The 20,547-nt window shown below is 41.5% G+C and overlaps 1 protein-coding gene and 1 long non-coding RNA gene across 7 annotated transcripts in view; one reads left to right on the top strand and one right to left on the bottom strand.

Moving 5' to 3' along the window:
* The window catches only part of LOC149872327 (uncharacterized), a 32,451-nt gene extending 30,028 nt beyond the window's left edge, over window positions 1-2,423 (bottom strand). Inside the window, exons 1-2 of one of the 2 annotated variants that reach the window (XR_016440390.1) lie at window positions 2,115-2,423; window positions 1,684-1,874 (exon numbers count right to left, since the gene is read on the bottom strand). This is a non-coding gene — a long non-coding RNA (uncharacterized LOC149872327). The remainder of the gene's footprint in view (window positions 1-1,683; window positions 1,875-2,114) is intronic. The other variant, XR_016440389.1, reaches the window with a different exon arrangement.
* A 376-nt stretch (window positions 2,424-2,799) lies between these two features.
* ARID4A (AT-rich interaction domain 4A) overlaps window positions 2,800-20,547 on the top strand; it is a 62,375-nt gene continuing 44,627 nt past the window's right edge. For 4 of the 5 annotated variants that reach the window (XM_090034281.1, XM_090034284.1, XM_090034285.1 and 1 more), the window contains exons 1-5: window positions 2,800-2,866; window positions 3,356-3,432; window positions 5,307-5,417; window positions 7,933-7,998; window positions 8,597-8,687. In XM_090034281.1, coding sequence (XP_089890407.1) covers window positions 3,427-3,432; window positions 5,307-5,417; window positions 7,933-7,998; window positions 8,597-8,687 — 274 coding nt within the window. In that variant the 5' untranslated portion in view covers window positions 2,800-2,866; window positions 3,356-3,426. Of the gene's footprint in view, window positions 2,867-3,116; window positions 3,433-5,306; window positions 5,418-7,932; window positions 7,999-8,596; window positions 8,688-20,547 lie in introns of those variants that run through there. The other variant, XM_090034283.1, reaches the window with a different exon arrangement.

Below are 20,547 nucleotides of genomic sequence, written 5' to 3' on the forward strand. Positions count from 1 at the left end.
TGAATCCTGAAATTCATGTTTCCATGAAAAACAAAAATCTAAATTAAATCAAATGGCTTCTCTCAGATCTCGTTGAAAAAAAAGAGCATATCCAATAAAATAAAAAAAAGAGGAGCAGTGCAGAATATTTAAACTCTTTGGTGAACTGACTGGCTAGCCTCCTCTCTGGACTTTTTTCATATTTACACATAGAATGTAGTCCCCTCATCCACAAGACACAAAAAGTATTTTGTTTTAGAGAATGCAACTAATACATCAGGAACTTCCTAAACCTTCCACATGGTCTTTGCTGCCAATGACATATCAGCAGGTGGCCAACATTTCTTGGGTTACAGATGCCAAATGAGACTTATTAGTTTTGGATTAAACTGACATTTACTGAGTATGCAGCACTATATAAAAAGCATAACTCCTGTCCCAAAATTCACAATCTAAAATCATGCCTTGAGCACTGCATTCCAAACAAATGATACAAGGGTCGAAGGGCCAGCCTTCAAGCTATGTGTTCACATGCTTTAAATACACTTATAATGATGACAGTAAAAATCAATCCTGTGTTGTAAGCAGTAATACCATCTCTCCAGTTTATCCATTACGGAATCTGAACAGTTTATAAAGAGAACTAATGGTCTACTTTACACTGAATTTTTCAATTATTAACCCCCCCCCCCCCCAAAAAAAAAACAACCACCCACCAAAAAACCCCTGAAGGACCAAAAAAAGACAGAATTCTTCAAACTATTTGTTCCAGTTACCAAACAATTACCAGTCTCAAAAGATCACAACATGGGTCTGACCTTCAAGCATATAGGTTTAAAGGTTCCCACAGTCACCTCTTTCCTAACGCATTAATCTTCAAAGTAATTTTAGATATGGCCCAACTAATAAGCTTTCCCAAGAGCAGTGTAAGGGATTGTCGGTTTCTTTGTGACACTTCAAATTTAATAAAACCAAACCCTAAAACCAGAACAGACTTAGAAGCTGCAAGCAGCAGGACAGTTTGCTCTTGCTGATCCTGGCATAATTCAGCAGACAATACCTGAAGTCCTGATCCCCCAAGAAGCTCCCCATCAGTAAATGCCTGCAAATTCTCACTTGCTGGGGAGCCCAAATAAGCAGCAGCAGGTAGGTACAGGAGTGCTGGCAAAGGCATTCGACCCACCTCAAATTTCAAGTTCATTACTTACCTCAAGTAATGAAATTAAACACATAGTAAAGCTTTAAACCAAGCTTAAATCTTTACCATATTTAAAGATAATGCTGTATTTAAGATTCAGGTCTTCAGTTTAGGTGCTTGCTTTAACCTATAAAACAAGGTATGAAACCCTATTTGGCCTATTTACTACACGGCAACCCCAAGAACAACCATACGAAATGCTGCACATCTTTACAAGCAAAGCACATTTTGATAAGCTTTGTTCCCTCCTGAAATTCACCATAATAAGACGCTTTATTGTAATATGCTGTAGTTTGAAAAAAGTACGAGTCCCTGATAGTTACTGAGCATCTGGAAACACACTATGAAATTATCCCCATTCACCCTAAAGGAGAAACAGGCCTGCTGAGTCTAGGTTTACCAAAGATAAATCAGAATCTAAATTTACCAAAGACCGACTGCCAGGCACCCCCTGACCGCGCAACTGCCCGTACAAGACACGTGTGCGACTGCCGCTCAGGACGTACCACCCGGGCGCCAATGCAGGGATCCTCGGCCAGGGCGTCGGGGGCCCCTAGCGCACCTCCAGGTCCTCTCGCAGGTGCCACACGCTGGCATGTCAGGTGTGTGACCGCTGTTCACCAGACACAAAACCACACTGGGTGACAGCCACGCTGCCCCACTGAGGCCCGCCACGGGAAGACAGCTCAGGGTGTGTCTGTAGTGACAAAAACAGGAGTGGCCAGCATGTCCCGAGGGGGCTCGAGCACGGGCAGGTCGAAAACCGCAGCCGGAGCCTCAAACCGGCTCCTTCAGAGGGGAGCGAGAGCGGGGTCCGGCTTCAGCCTCGTGCCCTGGCAGGGAAAGAGGGGACGGAAGAAGAGCAGTTTCGCTTCTCAGTGACACGCACACACACACGCACGCACGCACGCGGACACACACACACACGGGGACACACCCCGACAGCTTCACTCGTCCGGTGCGGCAGGGAGCAGCGAGGCCGGTTCCCGCCCGTCTCCTCGCCCCGCCTCCTCCTCGGGCCGCGGCTCCCCGGCGGGGGCTGGGTTGGGCCGGCGGCTCTCTTCACTTCCGGGCCCGGCTCCTGAGCGCCGCTGCGCCCTCACGGCGGGCAGGGAGGGAGCAGCCGCCCCACCGCAGGGCACAGAGATGGGGATGATAGGGATGGCGGCGGCGGCGCCAGCAGCGGCAACCGCTCCTGCTTCCTATCTCCTGCGGCCTAAAATGGGAAAGAGTCCCTCACAAAATGGCGCCGGGCACCCTCGAACACTGCGCATGCTCCGCGCGGCCCAGCTCTTCGACATTGGCCCTCTCCCCCCAATCCCCGCCGAGAAGCTCCGACCAACCGGCGTGAGGCGAGCGCTGACTTCACTTCGGCGGGGCCCAATGGAGCCGAGCCGCGGGGCTTCGCCAATCGCCGGCCCGCGCCGCCTTACCTGCGTCGCCGGCCGGCCAATGCGCTGCCCGCGCCGCCGGCCAATGGGGGTGCTGTCCGCGGCGCCCAATCCGAGCGGGGCAAAGCCCCCCGGGCGTCACGGCGGGCCAATGAGAGCAGGCGGAGCCCCGATTCCGCTCAACAGCTTGTTATTGGGCTGGCGAGTCGGGGCGGGGGGAGGGAGGAGCGCGGGGGGGGGGGGCGCCGCTGTCGTCGTCGTTGCTGAGGCGGCCGCTGCGCCGCCGGGGCAGCGTCCGGTAGGGCTGCGCCGGCGGCGGGGAGGGGGCGGGTGGCGGCTGCCCCGGCCCGAGCCCCGGCCCCAGCCTGCTCCGGCCGGCGGGTCCCGGCCGCTCCGCGCGCGCTGCTGCGGCGCCCGGGAAAGTTGCGAGGGGCGGCGGGGCCCGGGGGGGGAGGGCGCCCGCCTGACACGGGGCAGCGGAGCAATGGCGACGTGACACCGGGCGGGTGGGGAGCCCGCGCGTGTGTGACTGTGCGCGCGGAGGGGGGGGTGTGAGTGTGCACACGTATGCGTGTGTGGTTTGGGAGTGCGTGCGTGTGCTTATTTCTGTGTGTTTTGGGAGTGTGTGTGTGCGTGTGTGTGCGTGGAGGCTGTGTGCAAAGTGTGAGCCCGCCCAGTGCGGAGGGGTGTGTTTAATGATCAACCCCGGACTTGTGGCTGGATCGCGAAGGCCGAGACGTTTCCTTTCCTGAGCTGCCTCTGACTGTGTGTCTCTCTCCTCTTCTAGTTTTTTTCCCCGTGCAGCAGTGGCGGCGAGGAGGAGTCGTCGAGCTGGACCCCCTCGCCTGAGCTTGGAAGATGAAGGTAAGTGGAGCCAGCCCCGGAGTGTCGCCCTCGCCACCGGAGCTCGCTCGTTGGCTTGCTCTCTCTCTCTGTTTCCTCCTCTCCTCCCTGCCACCAGCGCCTTTCGTACCATTGCTCGTCCTGCTGCGTCCTCCTCCAGCGACAGCAGAATAACATCCGGCCCGGCCGTGGACATCGGCACATGTTGATTCATGTGAAATCCCGTGCCTTCCATTTGACAGAGGTGCAGCCGATGCCATTGCGTTGCTTGAGAAAGATAGGATGCCTTTGAATGGTTGGCCTTTGGGCTGCTGCCTTTAAATGCTTCCTGTATTAGCAGCAGCTTTGGTGAGTGTGCAGAAACCACACGCCGCTTTTTTTGTCCTGCCTGAGCTGTTTCGGCTTTTGCAGGGCCGAGGCAAAACAATTGCTGGATCGTTCGCAAAGTGGGACGAACTTTTCTTGGCTGTGGAGATGAACAAACACGGAGTTGGAACTTGAAATTAATTCCTTGTACACACTGATTCCCTGCTTTACTGTATTTCAACTCTCTTTTTTTTTTTTCTTCTTTCTCAGTCATGGTAAAAAGCCAAGCAAAAGATTACTATGTTAAGTCATTCCCAGTACAGGCATGTAAGTTTAACAGTTTCTAAGCCTGCTTGCATTTTGAGAGGATAAAGATCTAAACAAAGACTTTTGAGGAAGAAGAAGAGCATTTAACATAATTGTTTGAAAGGTTATAGCAACTTTGTGTATTTTTTCCCTGTTTCTGGAAATCTGGGATAGAAAATAGGATAGCACTCTGTTCACTGCATTGAAATGACAAATTGAACTCTTTTTAAGTGGATATCAGCACATGAATACTTTTAAGTAAATATAGACTATGTGTGTTAGTGTATCACTGCTGAAATGACAACTGTACAATCTCTGTTCAACTTGAAATATCACTTTCCCACTGTATTCTTTGCAAGGATGAGTTGAAATGATCTTTGGGTCTATATAGATAGATATTTTTCCTTTTTGTTGTAAGCACATGCTACACTTTGAGGCTGTTGATTTAGGATTACTGAGACAGGAGTCACTGAAAAAATCATGGGTTAACATTAGTAGCAGAACAGAACTTCCCATAACTTATCCATGAACTCAGTATTAAGTAAGCGGTTTAGCCACTCTGTTATTTTGAAATTTCCTGGCAAAGCTCATGTATTTATTTCACTTGTGAGTATTTTGGTATGATGTAAAAAGTGGTGTAACACATCATCCTTGATTCATTCTTGTTCTTTTTTCTCAGTTAAGATCCTTAAGCTGTTATTTTAAATTGTATGCCTAGATGTAAATGACAGAATAGGGACATAGGCAGTACTGATTTTTTTCCCCCTCCTTATTACGTTTTTATTACAGAGTATATTTTGTTGAAGCTGCTTTTTTCTGTTCTCTGCATGTATATGGTTTATAAAACACTTTCTGTGTCTGTTGTAGCAACATCAATTTGTTAATCTTTTTTTGGTGCATCTTGTTTAAAAATTATACTGAGACAGTGAAACTTTAAATCTGATTAAAACATTTTGAAATATCTTGGCTAAAATTGGGTCTGCCTGGAAAAACCACTTAGTCTGATTCTGCTCCACTGTTTTTATGGAACAAAATCAAGGGGCATTGTTAGCAGGTGCATCAACAAATTGCTAAATTTTTCGCATACATCATTTTAAAGGAAGGTCAGACTTGCTGTAGCTACATAAATTGCTGTTTAGGACTTTATGAAGAAATGGTCAACAGGACTGAAACTTTGGATGCGTATTTGAATGTATGATGATGCTTGGTGCTAATGAATTTCTTTTTTTAACAAAATATGAATATGAGAGACTAACTGTTTTCATGTTTTCTTTTTTTGTTAGGCAGCAGATGAGCCTGCCTACTTAACAGTCGGGACTGATGTCAGTGCCAAGTACCGTGGTGCCTTTTGTGAGGCAAAGATAAAGACGGTGAAAAGGCTAGTGAAAGTCAAGGTAGAATTCGTTATATTGGTGGTAATCTTTCTGTTTCTTATTCAAAAAGGAACATCAAAGAAAATCATGCCTCTTAAAATTTATATATGAGTAAACAGATCTGTGGACATTTCTTATAAAGTTTTTTTTTTCTGTCTCCCAAAAATCATTGGTGCAGTTAGTTTAGTGCATATGTGTGCTTTTTCTTTTGAAGGATGCTAAAGTACAGTAGTCTCTAAAATAATTTTATCTGTTAGTGCTACTTATTTCTCATTTGAATTTATAATCTCCTTCTTATGTTTGTGACTACAGCTGTTCCACAGTGGTCAGTTTTGATGTCACAAACAGAAGATTATGACTTTAGGTGACTAATAAGAAATAGGAATGAACTCTTCAGGTGCAAAGATTCAGTTTTATGCACAGCACCTCAGTTTTATAGTTAGGAAGAAAAAGAAGAGAGAAGACAAACTTAAAAATTACTCTTTTTACCATTGACCTCAAGCTATCTGTCAGTTGAAAAACATTTGTGGATTGCACTAAAGCAGTGAACTGTATCCATGTGTGCTATCAATGTGGTGTCTTTCCTAGGTTAAGATTGTGCTAATACTTAACACACATTAAATGATACAGGGAAAAACAGTAATCTGTTCTTGTAATCTATTTTGGCATTTCTCCAGAATGACATTTTTTAATGCTAACAGTGAAAAATGAAGAATGAATATCCCAAAAAGTCATGTTAATGCAGGATGTGATGTAAATCCAGAAATTATCTGTGTGTCTTGTTTTTTCAAAAATGTTGACTTTTACTTCCTAGTCTATCATTGAGAATACATAAATAAGGTATAGCAATAATAACTAAATTTTATGAAAGGTGTCTCTTTTTTGTTTAGTACATTTTTACATTTTGAAAACTTTAACACTTAACTCGGGGAGAACACTCTGTCAGTCCACGCAGTACTTCCACTTCAGTATGAGCTCAATTTGATCAGTTTAAAAAACAAGTAAAACCTAGAAATATTTCTGTTCCTTTGTCTCTGTCATCACCTGGTAGGTTTATGGGGTGGTTTTAATCTGTGCAAATGAGAACACTATTGTGGGAAAGAAGTGCATTTTCCTTTCTTGCGCTGACTTCTGTGAAGTCTGTTTCCCGTGATTTTGTGCCTCTGACTGACAAAGTATTTAGAACGTTTAGCTATGTGATATTTTTCTGCCTTTGGATCCTAATCTGTACATCATTACAGGGTCCCTGGGGTTTATGATATGGTGACAAATTTGGACCTTTGACATTTGTCTCATTTACATTTAAAAAAATGAAAATTGTAAAGTGTTAAGTCTGATCCTATACTTAGATGCCTGTGGGCATGCCTTTATGCCATAACAAGTCCCATTGCATTCAGTAGGACTTTTTATGAAACCAAAGATTTGCCTATATGGACCTCAGTACAGATTCAGAGCCTTTAAAAAAAAACCCTCATATGATCTGTTCTGTAGTTCTTGTGTCATTTTGTTTCCTTATCTCTCCACTTCTTGATGTACAGCTGATTTTTGCATTGGTTAGTAATGGTGTCGTAGAATTTCTGAGATGAGATCAGAAAGCTAGCACATTTGATAGATGGAAGTGAGTAGTTGAGGTTTTTGATCACTGAAGGGAAATGGACAGCATCTCAGTAGTAGGGGAACATATGTTAAATGGGTTTGCTAAAGAGCTGAGAATGTTGACATCTAAACGTTCATATTTGTTTCAAAATTAACAGTCTGGTGAAATGAACGGTCTGATTTATGCCTCTCAAAGCCACTGTTTGCAGTCTTTTTGCAAACTTAGGCAAACCTGACTGCATCAGTTGATTTTTTTCAGTTTATGTTGCTACAGTTCTCTCCATGGCCATGAGTTCCTGACAGCATAATTTTTAGAAAGAAAATGTAGGGCTTGTTCACTAGTGTTTAAAATGCTGGATTGTTTGTAATTCATACCTTTGCTGTGCAAGTGTGTTGGGCATTGTTCATGGAAAGTAAATGTGTTCACCCATAGTCCTGTGCAAAGAAGCTAAATGGGTGAGTTGTAACAAATTTAAGTTTCTGTTAACAAGTAGTCTGGTCTTCAGATTCACAAATCTGGAGCAATGACTGAATTCTGTGGGAGACTGTGTGAAATATAGAAAGACTCTTTCTAAAAGTACTAGAGTTCATATGAAGAAGCATAACTCTTAAATCTCTAGTCTTGCAACCCATTTACAGATAAAGCCAGGTTTGTACTGATGTCTAGTCTCATACACATATCAAAGTATATTCCTCTCCCATGGTATAATTGTGATATTTGATATAGGTGGGCTATCTTCGTTACCACTAACTGATTTATCCAGTTTGATTATTGAACATGTGGTACTTACCTGGGCTCTGTGTAAAGTCAAACATTGGTCTATTGTTTGTGGTCAGGAATCTTTAAGACTATTTACTGCACAAGGTCTTATTTTTCTAACTAAATATCACAGGGATTGCTAAGCATGGTTTTTGGTGCTATGAGATATTTATTTTTCAGGTAACTCTGAAACAAGACAGTTCAACTCAGCTAGTGCAAGATGATCAAGTGAAAGGACCTTTAAGAGTACGTATGCATCTTTTTTCCTCTCCCAAATGTATGATTAAAATGTAAGAATCCAAATGTTGATGTTTGTTTTTGAGTACCTGAACCAGATGTCATGGGGGCAGTGGAAGGGCACCTGTTAGCTTTGAATAAGGCTCAGAATGAGTAATCATCCTTGTGAACTAATTTCTTAGTTTTAAAGGATGTATTCACCTATGCCTGTGGCCTGGTTGGATGTGTATGGAAACATTGCTGCAGGCAGGATGGTTTCTGTAAATGTTTCCAGTATAAATTGGCAAAGGGCAACTCAGAGAAACAATATGCAAGCTTATTAGATGGCAGTAAATAAGATCTGTGTGTGTGTGTGTTAATGCATAAAATGGTATGTACTGTAGCATTGTTTTGGAATATATATTCCAAAACAATTATATATTTTGTTCAGTTGGAAGTTGCTGGAGTAGAAGATAACTGGAACAAAATATTGATGGTTTTGCATTAAACAGCTTGCTTTTGGGTTTTTTTCTGATGTCTTCCTTTTTCTTGAAGAATTAGTTTGTGCATGTTTTTCATCTTTCATGTATGAATTGTCTAATATAATCTTGAGTTATTTATTTTGCAGGTTGGTGCAACAGTTGAAACCAAGATGCCTGATGGATCTTTCCATGAAGCTACTATCAGCAAATTGACAGATGCCAGCTGGTATACAGTAGGTAAGTAATTGAGTGCGTCTTAAGTTAATTATTTACAAAACGGATTTAAATTAATAGAAAAACATATCATAACAGCCATAATTTGGTTGCCAGGATTAAGATGTAAGTTCAGGTCCTGGGGCTGTGGGACTTACAGGAAGAACTTTGCCAAGACCTTTTTTTCCATGCAAAGTGATTGTATCATTTCCGGACTTTAGAACAGTGTTTTAATGATGAATTGTTAGGTGCTCAAGTGCTGTACTTACGAACACTCATTCCAATAGCTTGCCTGTTGATGCAAGCTGTAGTTCACAGACTATATGCCTATTTAACATAGGAGTTTCATTTCCTGGAAGACACAATAGCTGAAATGTTATTTTAAAAAGACTAACTTTAAAACTTGTAGTTGTACTTTGCTTATGTTGAATGTGTGTCTTGTCTTTTCTTTTTAGTGAATATTTAAATAATTGCTCTTGTCCTTCATCAGGGATTGGCAACATTTTGAATTGGAACACTGCTTTAAGAGAGCTCATATCTGAGCATGGACCACTTCCCTCTGCAGTGTTGCTGCCACTGCTCCTCCTTTCTGCCATTTCTCCCCACTGTCTACAAAGTCTCCCACCACAGAAACACTGTAGAAGCCCCCTGGCCCCATGAGTCATCTGGCTCTGCTGGCTGGATCTGGCCCATGGGCCGTAGGTTGCTGTCCCTGCCCTAGACTGTTATCTTCTGCGGGGCATGGTGATAAAAACATTTCTGTGATTTCAGTCTTCTTAAGGGAGTACTGATGAATTTAAAGTACACAGTACAGGAGTTCAGTATAGCAGACAAGTGTATTCTTTTCCTTTGGAAGAGGAAGAAACAATGTTTTAGAAGCTCAGTTGGTTTATGAAGTACAGGGAAGTTTGTGTGTTGATCTCAATGGGAGCAGAATTGAATCCTAAGATAGTTTAGAGCCTTATCGCCTTGTGATTGTGAGCCTATGGATGTGATCCTCTTCTTTTAAATTGTCCAGCTACCTTTGCTAATTGATTTCTGCTTCAAAAATATTGTGTAATTGAATATAGTATAATTTTGGGTGCTTAGTTGAACTTGAAGACCGGGAGAATTGGACCCAGGAGAATTTAGATTTCATCTGACCCTGGCACTCTTTCCTAGGCAGGGGGTTGGACTCGATGATCTTTTGAGGTCCCTTCCGACCCTAGCATCTATGAATCTATGAAACTAGGTGCGTCTCACTGATAAAAGAGAAAAAAGTTTGACTGAATTAATGTAAGGAGCTGTTGGCTGTCAAGTTTTGTAGGTGAGCTTCAATGGTTGGATGAACATGGAGGTGAAAAATTTACACTTGGTCTACAGATGGTTTGAAAGAGGGAACACTCACAAATCATGTACTGAGCATGCACAATATGATTCTGTTCCTTTTATGCAGGTACAAAAATGCTGTGCTTCAGATGGATTTGTTTTAATGTATGCAAGTGGGTTTATGTATGGCTTTCTGCTACTTTAAAGAAATAACTAGGAGGAGAGATTCTAGCAATAGAATACAGGAAATAAGCCACAGCATGAACTCTTATTTAGATTCTCCTGCAATGAAATTTTAGCTTCTCTTTAAACTTTTACTTTGTTACTTCATAATAGGTCTGTAAAGTCGTTAGTGTTTTGGCATAAATTGGAACTCTGCTCCTTTTAGTCTTTGGTAACAGTAGATCAGAATACAGTAATATAAACCCTACAGGAAATATGTTAAGCCCTGTCTAGGTTCAGTTAAACAAATAACAAGTAGACCCTTAACTCACATTTGTGAGTAAGCAATATATGACAATCTTTTTCAGCATACAAGCCAGAAGCAATGATCTGAGTATACATTGTCAAATGCTGAATTGTTAATACATTAGAGTAACTTATAAAGTTAGGGAAATTGTGGTGGCCCAAGGAAATCTGAAATGGAACCTTTTGTTCTTAGGTCTTTATTTCTAACATAAAGTTGATTGTGACCAAAAGATACTGTCTAACAACTGCAGTAAATTCTATGAACTAAGTTGTGCTTATTTTTCTAGTGGTTTGTTATATGCTATACTACGTAGTATCTTTGGCTGTTTCAGAAGTGCAGCCAAGCAATTAATGGATATGGGGACTAAGCAGCCTTTCCAGAACATGGTCAAGTTTCAGTGGAAGGGCATTTCATAGATTCATAGACACTAGGGCTGGAAGGGACCTCTGAATATCATTGAGTCCAGCCCCCTGCCCGAAGGGCAGGAAATCAGCTGGGGTCATAGGATCCCAGCAAGATAAGCATCCAATTTACTCTTGAAGGTGTTCAGTGTAGGTGCTTGAACCACCTCCGCTGGCAGGCTATTCCAGACCTTGGGGGCTCGGACAGTAAAGAAATTCTTCCTTATGTCCAGCCTGAAACAGTCTTGCAGTAGTTTATAAGCGTTTGACCTCATCATCCCTTGGGGCAGTCTGGTGAACAAACGTTCCCCAAATACTGGTGGTCATCCCGATAAACTTGTAGGTGGCCATCAGATCACCCCTGAGCCTGCGCTTTTCCAGGCTAAAGAGCCCTCTGGCTCTCAGCCTGTCATCATAAGATCTGTTTTCCTGACCTGATCATGCGCGGGGCTCTCCTCTGGACTCTCTTAAGCTTCTCCACATCGTTTTTGAATTGTGGGGCCCAGAACTGAACGCAGTACTCCAGCTGCGGCCTCACCAAGGCTGAGTACAAGGGGAGAATGACGTCCCGGGAGTTGCTTGAGAAGCATCTATGGATGCAAGCTGGCATTTTACTAGTCGCTTTACTAGCTGCAGCATTGCATTGCAGGCTCATGTTCATCTTGTGGTCAGTGATGATCCCCCAAGTCTCTTTCTTCCGTAGTGCTAGCCAGTGTCTTCTGCTGTAGAGTAGGCCACTCAATTTACAACTCAACATTTGACAATGTGTATTCAGATCATTACTTTTGGTTTGTACTTTACCACTGATAAGGGCCATTTCATATTGATATTGCAGTAATAAAAATGAAATGCTTTGTTTTAATAACAGTTATTTTAGTTATTAGCATGGTAATGCTCTGCTCAAAATGGATTAAGGGCTGTTTAAAAATAATCAAATACAGGCTTTTCTTTGCTGCTGCATCTGAATTGCCTTTGTACCACAGAGCATGGACTAGTAATATTAACACTGCAAAAATGAAGTGATGTTGGACTTTAACTGGGGCTTGGAAATACTTTTGGAATTTTTGGAATTGAGCTACTTTTTCAAAAGTATGACTAGGACAAGGAATAGAAAAAGCTGGGGGATAAAGAATAGCTAAAGTAGACATTTAAGTCGTTTTAAAAGGAACATTTTAATTCAGTTTTGACAATAATTACAAAATAAGGAGTGTTGCAGTAATGTTGTTGAAGAGGAGTTTTATGCGTGTTGCATGTTGGATGTTCTAGTTAGGAGGCAATTACATAACTTCAGAACGGTCTTACTAAGTCTGTTTTAACCAAGCCATTTTAGAAATACTGCTTATTTATTTAGTCTTTCATCTACAAGTTTCTCAAGTATTAATTGGTAAAGTACCTTGGGTAAATATTGAAGTAACCTCTGAAACAAGGGAAGAAAAATAAGCTGCATGGTTCTGTAAGGGTGTTGCTACAGATACCAGTGGTAAAACAGAGATAACTGTGATAAGCTGTGAACCTATCCTTGAACATTAAAAATATATATATTTTAAAAGCACTGTTTTATAGCAGGAAGTTTCTTTCTCTAAATGTTTACATTGGTCACTAAAATTGAAAGTAGATTCTTAGCGTGTAAAACTGTTTCTTGCCTATAGACTTCATGAAAGTGCTTTTGTATTTTCTCACTGTAGTGTTGTTTACCTGCAGGGTAGGCTTTTAAGTTTGCTCCTATTAAATGCCCCTTAAATTTCTATTAAAAAATTACTCATTGGGTTAGTTTTCAGAAATCAGTGCTATTCCATTAAAAATCAGAGCAGGGTGTTCAAGAAGCTCGTAACAAGAATTCCTTCTCCTTCCTTTCCCTTTCCTAGAGCTGAGGGGCATTTCCTGAGTTCCAGAAGATCATGAAATGAAAACCTTTGTGTTCCTGGTCCCAGATCTGTTGTGTCACTTTTGTAGACTGTTTCTATCAAGTACAGTATTTGTTTTAGTGTCAGTCAGGTCCTTGTGGTGGGCAGCAGTAATTGCAGTCATTAAAACTACTCAATGTTGTTGTTAGAACAGCCTTTTTGTAGTAGGCCTATCTGGAACCCAGCAAAAGAAAAGAGTTCTTCTGTCCGTGCACACACCCTTCTGATGATAGAAACTGCAAAAACAGTCAGCAAAATCTGTATGTTTAGATCTTTCTGTCTCTCTCTCAAAGTATAGCTTGTCCTGTAATCTATAAAGGGAAAAAAAACCCCAGTGTTGTTTTGCCTTATTCATTTTCTAGCTATCTGAGTACAGGAGGATTTTCTTTGCCCAGTGAAAATGTTGGTTTCATTATTTCTTCAATAATCTTACCCTTTTCTTGCCTTTCATTGTCTTCAGCGTGAGAACGGAGGATGAAAAGGATGTACATTTATAGCAATTTTTAGCACTGCTTTTCACAGAGACCGTTCTATGCCGTCCAGAATGGGAATTGATATAAATCTTTTATATTGGTATCTGCAGGTTTCAAGCTTTATAGGAAAGTCAGGGGGTTATGCCTTTTTCCTTTTATTTCTCTTAATTTGTTTGAAAACACTTTTTTTATAAATAGAAACTTCTTTCTGCCCATATGTAACACATTAGATCCATATAGATTTCTCTTGACTGTGGTGATGTGTAGTATCCTATTTGAGAAGGACACATTACAGAAAACTACTGTCTAGATCCTATCACTTCTCTGTTGCAGGGACCAGTCAATCTGAAATCTAGCAATTATCAAAAAATCCCCTCAAGTTCAGAATAATTTCAGGTACTGATCCTTGCCCTTGGATTTGCATGGATTTAAAATATTACAGAATATTAAAAAAGGATCCAGGTAAATAGGAAAAGCCAACTTAGGCTGTAGTTGAGGACAAGACTTTCAATTAAACTATGAAACTATAAGTAGTTAGAAGCACTGTTGGCTCTAACCATGGTCTGTGCCCACATTCAACATGATGACGCTATGAATATAGCCATAGTCAGCCAAATTGCTATCCATGCCAGAAGTTTTGGCTGTTTGTCATCTTATAACCTGTACAGCACACTTCTTGCAGGATATACAGGACGCTAATCATTCTAATATAACTAGTTTGACCAGTCCTCCTTCCTTCTAGCATTCTGCTTAGTGTGGCATCCCAGAAAGATGACTTCATGTGTTGCTTGGTAAGCATGTTATCCAGGAATCCTAAACAATAGGTACTGTAGGAGAGTTGCCCAGACTGCCCAGTTTGCACAGAAACAAATGGTTTGACAGCACACGGATGGACAAGCAAAGATGCAATGGCTAGAAAGTTTCTGTGTGAACACAAACATGGTCCTCTTGCTTACAGTCAGTTAACTAGAAATTCTCACAAAATCATGTTGGCAGTGTGGAATTGAGCCTGAGTATATACCTGTAATGTAATGGTAAATCATGTTATATGCAGTTTTAGAAGGTACAAGAAAAAGTGAGAGAATTTCTCTCAGCTTATTGTTCAAGTTATAATTATTATAAGCAACATTTTTGGGGGGAACAAGTTTGAAATAGACTGTTGTTTAGTGGATAAAGTTTTATAAGCATCCTTTAAGAGTTTGGGCATTTAAGGTATCTTTTTACACTGAAATTTCATGTACGTTTTTCTAGAGGTTCTTTTCTTGGTTCTGTAAACCAGTGGTTGCCCTACTGCATCTTGCTATTGATAAGATTTCCCTTGTAAAGGTGATTTAACATTGGCTGGAGCCCTTTTACAAAGGCATTCAACAGATGTGTTTTGGATTGCATAGCTCTTGTGCTTTCAGTATTGCCTTGGTGAAGAAAAGAATCTTGAAGCATCATTCACAGACACAAAAGCATTTAGCAATGTCACATATGAAAACTTTATTAATCAGTTGTTGGAAACAAATGCATGCTATTTTGTGGCGTTGTTTCATTATTTTTAAAGCTGGTACCTCTTAACTGGAGTCGGACAGGTGGGCAAATGTGTCTTTCCCTTTTTCCCATATCCTCCCTTCTCTTACTTTAAATGAGAGAGGAGAGAAGTGTTCCCTTACTGTGGAGCATGGTATCTCCTCTTCCTTGCTCGGTAAACAGTAACATAGTTTTCTGGTTTGAAATCAGTGAGCAGGTGCAGTATCTAGGGTCATTCTTTCCTGCCAAAGTATCTTTTACAGGGTCGCCTTGTCTTGTTAATGCTGAGCATAGTGTGGGTACTCAACAAATAGATAATATTGTAACTTTTACAAGGGCATTATGGCTACAAGGCTCTCCTGGTGCTTTTTTTGTCTGTCTTAGACCTAAACCAAACTTGTAATTAGCTGAATACATTTTTTTCTTGCCTACTGGTTTCTGCACAATTGCTGGTGAGAGGTATAATTTGTTTTAAAATCTTTCTTAATTTCTAGTTACGGTTTTCAATTTTAAATTCCTGTGACATTGGTTTGTAGGACCCCCAAACGTGCAGAAATGTCTGTCATGATAACTAACATCAGTGCTTCTATTGTCAAGGCTTGAATATCTTTTCTGTCATGCCAAATAGAAAATCTCCGTTTGCTCATGGGATCCATTTAATCCAATTTTATAATAATGAATCTGCCAATAAAGAGGGTTTCTCCCCACCAACCTTTATGGTTACAAACGGAACCTTTTTCATGGAAACTAACACAGGTTTTTTTCCTATAGGTGCAGTGTTCTGTTGCTGCTTATAGTTTCCCAAGCTGAACACTGAAAAATGTCTTCCTTTTGCTGTTCTTTCAAATCCTTTTTGGAAGCAATGATACCAGCAAGAATCGTGTCAGTTTACTTCCTCTGCTTTTAGCTCTAGCACTGCTCCCGAAAAGGAAGAACTAATATAGACCATATCAGTATGCCAGAAATGATTACCTCCCAAAGTAGCTTGGATGCTTTTAGGGACTTGGGGAAAGGGGTTGTGTATTACAAGTTTTTTCTCAAGAGCTCATCAAAAGAACGAAACTCATAAACAGGGGGTGCAATACTGAAAAAAATCCCATTATTCCTCCCTACCTTTTCCAGCAGTGTTGGAGGGGAAGGATTCTTGCCAGAGCTTTGCTAAATATTGTCCTCCATTCCTTTCCTGTCCCCAACATTTCTTGCCGTGGCTTCTGAGTAGCAGCCTTAATTCTTTAGCTAGTAGCTGTGGCATTTTTTCCCCAGAAATATTTACTGAGGTCAGCTGGCACACTTTTCCTCTCCAGTAAGAACCTGGATAGCCCCTTTTGATGTTAAGCAGTGATGCCTTTTATGGGGTTTTTGCTTTTCCATAGTTGTTTCCTCAGCGGGGCAAAAGAACATGATTCTGTTCCAAGCATTAGTAGTGTGTCATTTCTCTATGTTTCTTCTGAAATCCGTTATGTGCCTCTGCAAAGATTGTTTTTCACCTCTTTATAGTGCTGATATAACTAAGCAAATTCTTTCTCGGGGTGTAACTTCAGTGGAAGTTAATGAAATTACACCAACAGAGAACTTAGATTCATATCCTTCACTCCTTAAATATAGTCTACTGTTTACAAAAATCATAAAGGGCCAAGTGTGCTTTATTCAGTGTTGTGTTAACAGTTTTGATTTCTCTTTTTCTTTGTGGTAATAACAGTATAAATTAAAGTTTGGTTTCAGACTTTGCTTCAAGTTTGGACCCAACTAGGAGTGAATTGGCAGCCAGGGTCCAAACCCATGGAATGCTGTTGGTATACATCTTTTTATATTCCTTTGCCATACTTCTTACTGTGGTATCAAAGTGTCACTGAGCCAGGAGAACTGTTGTGGTTTGTCCACTAGCTCAGTGTTCAGGGAGTTCTCAAATCGCGAATCCAGGAGACTACTTTGTAATGGCTCTGTTTTAAAACAAGACCTGTACTGAAAGGACATGCTTAGGGAGGGGCTGCTTTGAAGAATGTTGCATGGAATAGATGAAAAGGAGATTGATTAAAACCAGAAGGATGTCTTAGAATATGATGAGCAGTAAGAGGAGGATGTGATAAAAGTATCTTAAAGGTATTTAGAAGGCCATATCAGTGCTTCTATTTAACCTTTCCAACCGAAATGAGAGGGTAGTTAAAGTAAGACAGCAAATTTAGAATGAATAAAATTAACTAACATTTTATGCAATTTAATTAATCCGTGGAATTCATTATTGCATGTCCTTAAGCTGCCCATAGTTTAGTAATCCAAAAACAATTGGATATGAATAACTTTTGCAGTACAGGGACTAGTCTTTGTCCTATTTCACTGTGTAAACTGATCACCAACTGAACTAAGGAAAACTTTTCTCTTCATTGTATAATATTGTACATTTCAGGATATGAGACTCATGCCCTCAGAATCATCCAATTATATAGACTATTGTTCTGATACACACAAAATGCTTCTGTGGAGTGGCTGTCTATAAGGCACAAATCTGTCCGGCCATCTTTGAGCTAACATCCTTCTTGTTTATTCCTAGACTTATAAATGCTTTCTATGAACAAACAGGTTTAATTTTGTCGTTAGAAGTTATTTAACAAGAACCACTTTATTTTTAACAATTTTGACACCCTTTTTTGCTCCTCACACAACTCCCAACCCCCTTTTCCTTGTTCCCAAACAACTAAAATATTTGTCTACTGCCCTGTACTTGCAGAAAGGATTTCAGTTTTTTGTATTAATAATTTTATGAGATTCTTCTATGTCTCTCAGTCTATACCTGCTAGATTAGACAGTGTTTTAAAGCTTTGTTTTATAATAACTATTGAAAAGCAGTCTCTCTTACTGTTTAGCTGAAGTATTTATGGAAGCTACAGGTTGGAGTGAAGACAGACTTGATAAATTTTTGCTCAGCTTGTTTATATATCTCAAGTCCTTTCTGTAAACCATTCTTTTAGTTTGAAAAACTTGCAGTTCTAGATATGCCTGAACAGAGCAAAGATAGAGCTTGTAACTTGGAGATTAAATTGAAGGGATCATGCCCTCTTAAGCCCTGCCGTGCATTTCCTTTGCCTCCAGGCTGGAGAATCCCACATGGTTGCTGAATAGAGTCTCCCCCTCCCCCTTTTCCCTTGTTTAGCTCTTAACCAAATTGCTTGTTCTGCTGGAGATCTGAGAACTCTTATTCCTTCACCTTCCTTCCCTGAAGTACCCTTGAGGCTTCACGAATGGAGGGGAGATAGTTGAGACCACATATGGAGGTCACCTATGGAGAGGACACAGGAAAAGGAGGGTGGGTCAAAGTATTAGCCCTTCAGAAATAATGGTTCTGCTTCCAGCACTTCACTTCGTAGAGCCCTGGGCTCTTCCAGCTCCTCCCCATTTCGGCATTGCAGGTTACAGAACAGCTTAGTGTTTACTCCCTCTGTTGTAAAAGACAAGCAGTTATGCTTGTCTGAGATGCTTGTGTAGCTGGCCCAGGGACACCAGACTTGCAGAATGAGATCTACCTGTCAGAAAGAAGGGATGTCTTGCCTTTATTCAAGTTTTGAAGGTTTGAGAATATGGGGAAAAAGGGGTTGAATGCCAAAGGATTCTAGTGCCAAAGGATATTAGGCAATAGGGGTGATGGTGGGTGGGGGAGGTGTAATGTTTAAGCTCCTTAAGTGTTAATTATCCTAACTTCCTCCGTTCGAAGTGAGGGAGGCAATTTTGACGCACTGCTTGTGAAAATGAAATTTAAACTCTGAAATTTCCAAACATTCACTCTGATGCTTTAGAAAGGGAACATGGAATTGGCTATTTATAACTTTCTAACCCACAGGTTTTATTCTAGCCAGGAAAAGAGATCTTGCTAGCACATTATTTCCTATTTATGTCACAAGCTCCCTCAGATAGATGTATTTAACTGTTAATGAAATACACTACCTCTTATTTACATGCTTGATTACTGTTTTGCTCATTGCTCAGTATATACAGTGTTCTTGCTGGGGGTGGTAGGATCTTGTTGGTCTTCACTACAAGTGGAAGTTGAGTGGTTTAATTGAATGATTGGCGGGACTTGCTTGGGAAAGAAATGGTATTTCTTCTGTGCTTTACAAAACTGTAAACTAAGCAGTCTACATCCTCTAAAACAGAGGTTCCCAACCACCAGGCTATGGTGGGTTGGCTTTTTGGTTGTGGCATGAGCCTCCTGCTCAGACCCCCATCTGTCTGCCTGGGTGAGCGGCTTCTGGGGTCACAGCTGAGCTTCCAGAGTTAAAGCCAGGCAGTGGGGGAGCCCCAGGAGGGAGGCAGCTGGCTCTGCACACTCCATCCCGCTCCTGCCAGGCTGTGGTAAAAAAAAGGTTGGGAACCAGTACTCTAAAATGATGACACTCAAATCTTGTTGATCTCAGGAGCCACCAGAGTAGTCAGCATTAACCAAACAGCAGCAGCTCTTAGGTGAACTGTGGTACACACTGCTGTTCAAAATATAATAAAATTAATCTGTTAAAAAAAAAAATCAAACAAACTTCTGCCAGGAGCCCCAGGTGTTAAGTGGAAGAATCACTTGTGGCTCAGGAGCCACAGTCTAGTGTGGGGGCTGTCTGTCATTTGTCCTCAGTCTTGTCATACTAAACATTAGGGCTGTGTGAAGCTTTGGTTGCTAATTGGATTCGAAGGAGATTCAGCCCAATTCGGCAGCTGAATCTCCGAATCCAAATCGAATCGGGAGACCAATTAAAAGGTCTGAATTAATTCAAGGCCTCTGAATCGATTTGGAAAAGATTCAGAGATTCGGGCAGTCCGTGCTTCATGCCGCAGGGAACTGAACCTGGGCTCTGTGCTGGTAAATGTGTGGGGGGGGACACCATGGGGGGACCCCCACCAGGCCTCATCCCCTGCTTGGTCCTGTAGCCCCCCGAGTGCCCCCCGACCCCTGCCCACTCTCCCAGCCCTGTCTACAGCTGCCCTGTCCAGCCCCAGTGTCCCGGGACTTAAAAAAAAGAGAAAATGTCAGCAGCCTGGTAGAGGAGATGGGTTTGGGTCCTGATATCATGATCATTGAAGACATGATTTTGGAGCTATCCAAAGGGAGCACTGGCAGATTTCATCCAGTGTTGAATATGTCTGTGTTTACAGATGTCTGTGTTTACTTTTGGGGAAAGGTGGCTACCTAGGTAGAGGAAATGCTAAACATTCACCAAAGATTGCCATCTGATTGCAATGTGTGGAGGAGAGCTGCTGCTTTGTTTGGGGTGGGTTGGTAAAAGCTCTTGGTTTTTGTTAAGTTGACAGCCTAAGCATTTCCTACACTTAACAGAATCAATCAAGAATGTTGTAGAGCTCTTCAGTTGGGTACATACAACACAATCAACATATTGAAGATCAGTAGTGGAGGTATTGGTTATCTTGCATTTGGAATGTAACTGGTTGACGGAGAATTGTTGGATGGAGAACCAGAAGGAGTTGTTACTTTTAGCGAATAAAAACAAAAAGTCAGCACTTCTGGTTTTTTGCAGAATAAATTGAGAGGTGGAAAGGTGGTGGGTGGCACAAAGTCATCCTTTAGCAAAATAAAAAATAGATGGATTGGTTGTTGGAGGGGGAAAAATAAGTGAAAGGTTGAAAGCACGTTGATAAGGGTTTATACAAATGACTTGTCTTCAGGATCAGGACCTAGGAATGTGAAATTAGAACTACCAAAATCCTACAGAATTGCAAACTTTCATAGAATCCTATAGAAGGGTGAGTTTTCTAATTTTCTATGGTTCTAAAATTAGGGTTGGAAGGTACCTCAGAAAGTCACCTAGTCCACCCCCC

This window comes from Crocodylus siamensis, chromosome 2, assembly GCF_052110815.1.
Source record: "Crocodylus siamensis isolate JL-2025a chromosome 2, ASM5211081v1, whole genome shotgun sequence".
NCBI classification, from domain to species: domain Eukaryota; kingdom Metazoa; phylum Chordata; order Crocodylia; family Crocodylidae; genus Crocodylus; species Crocodylus siamensis.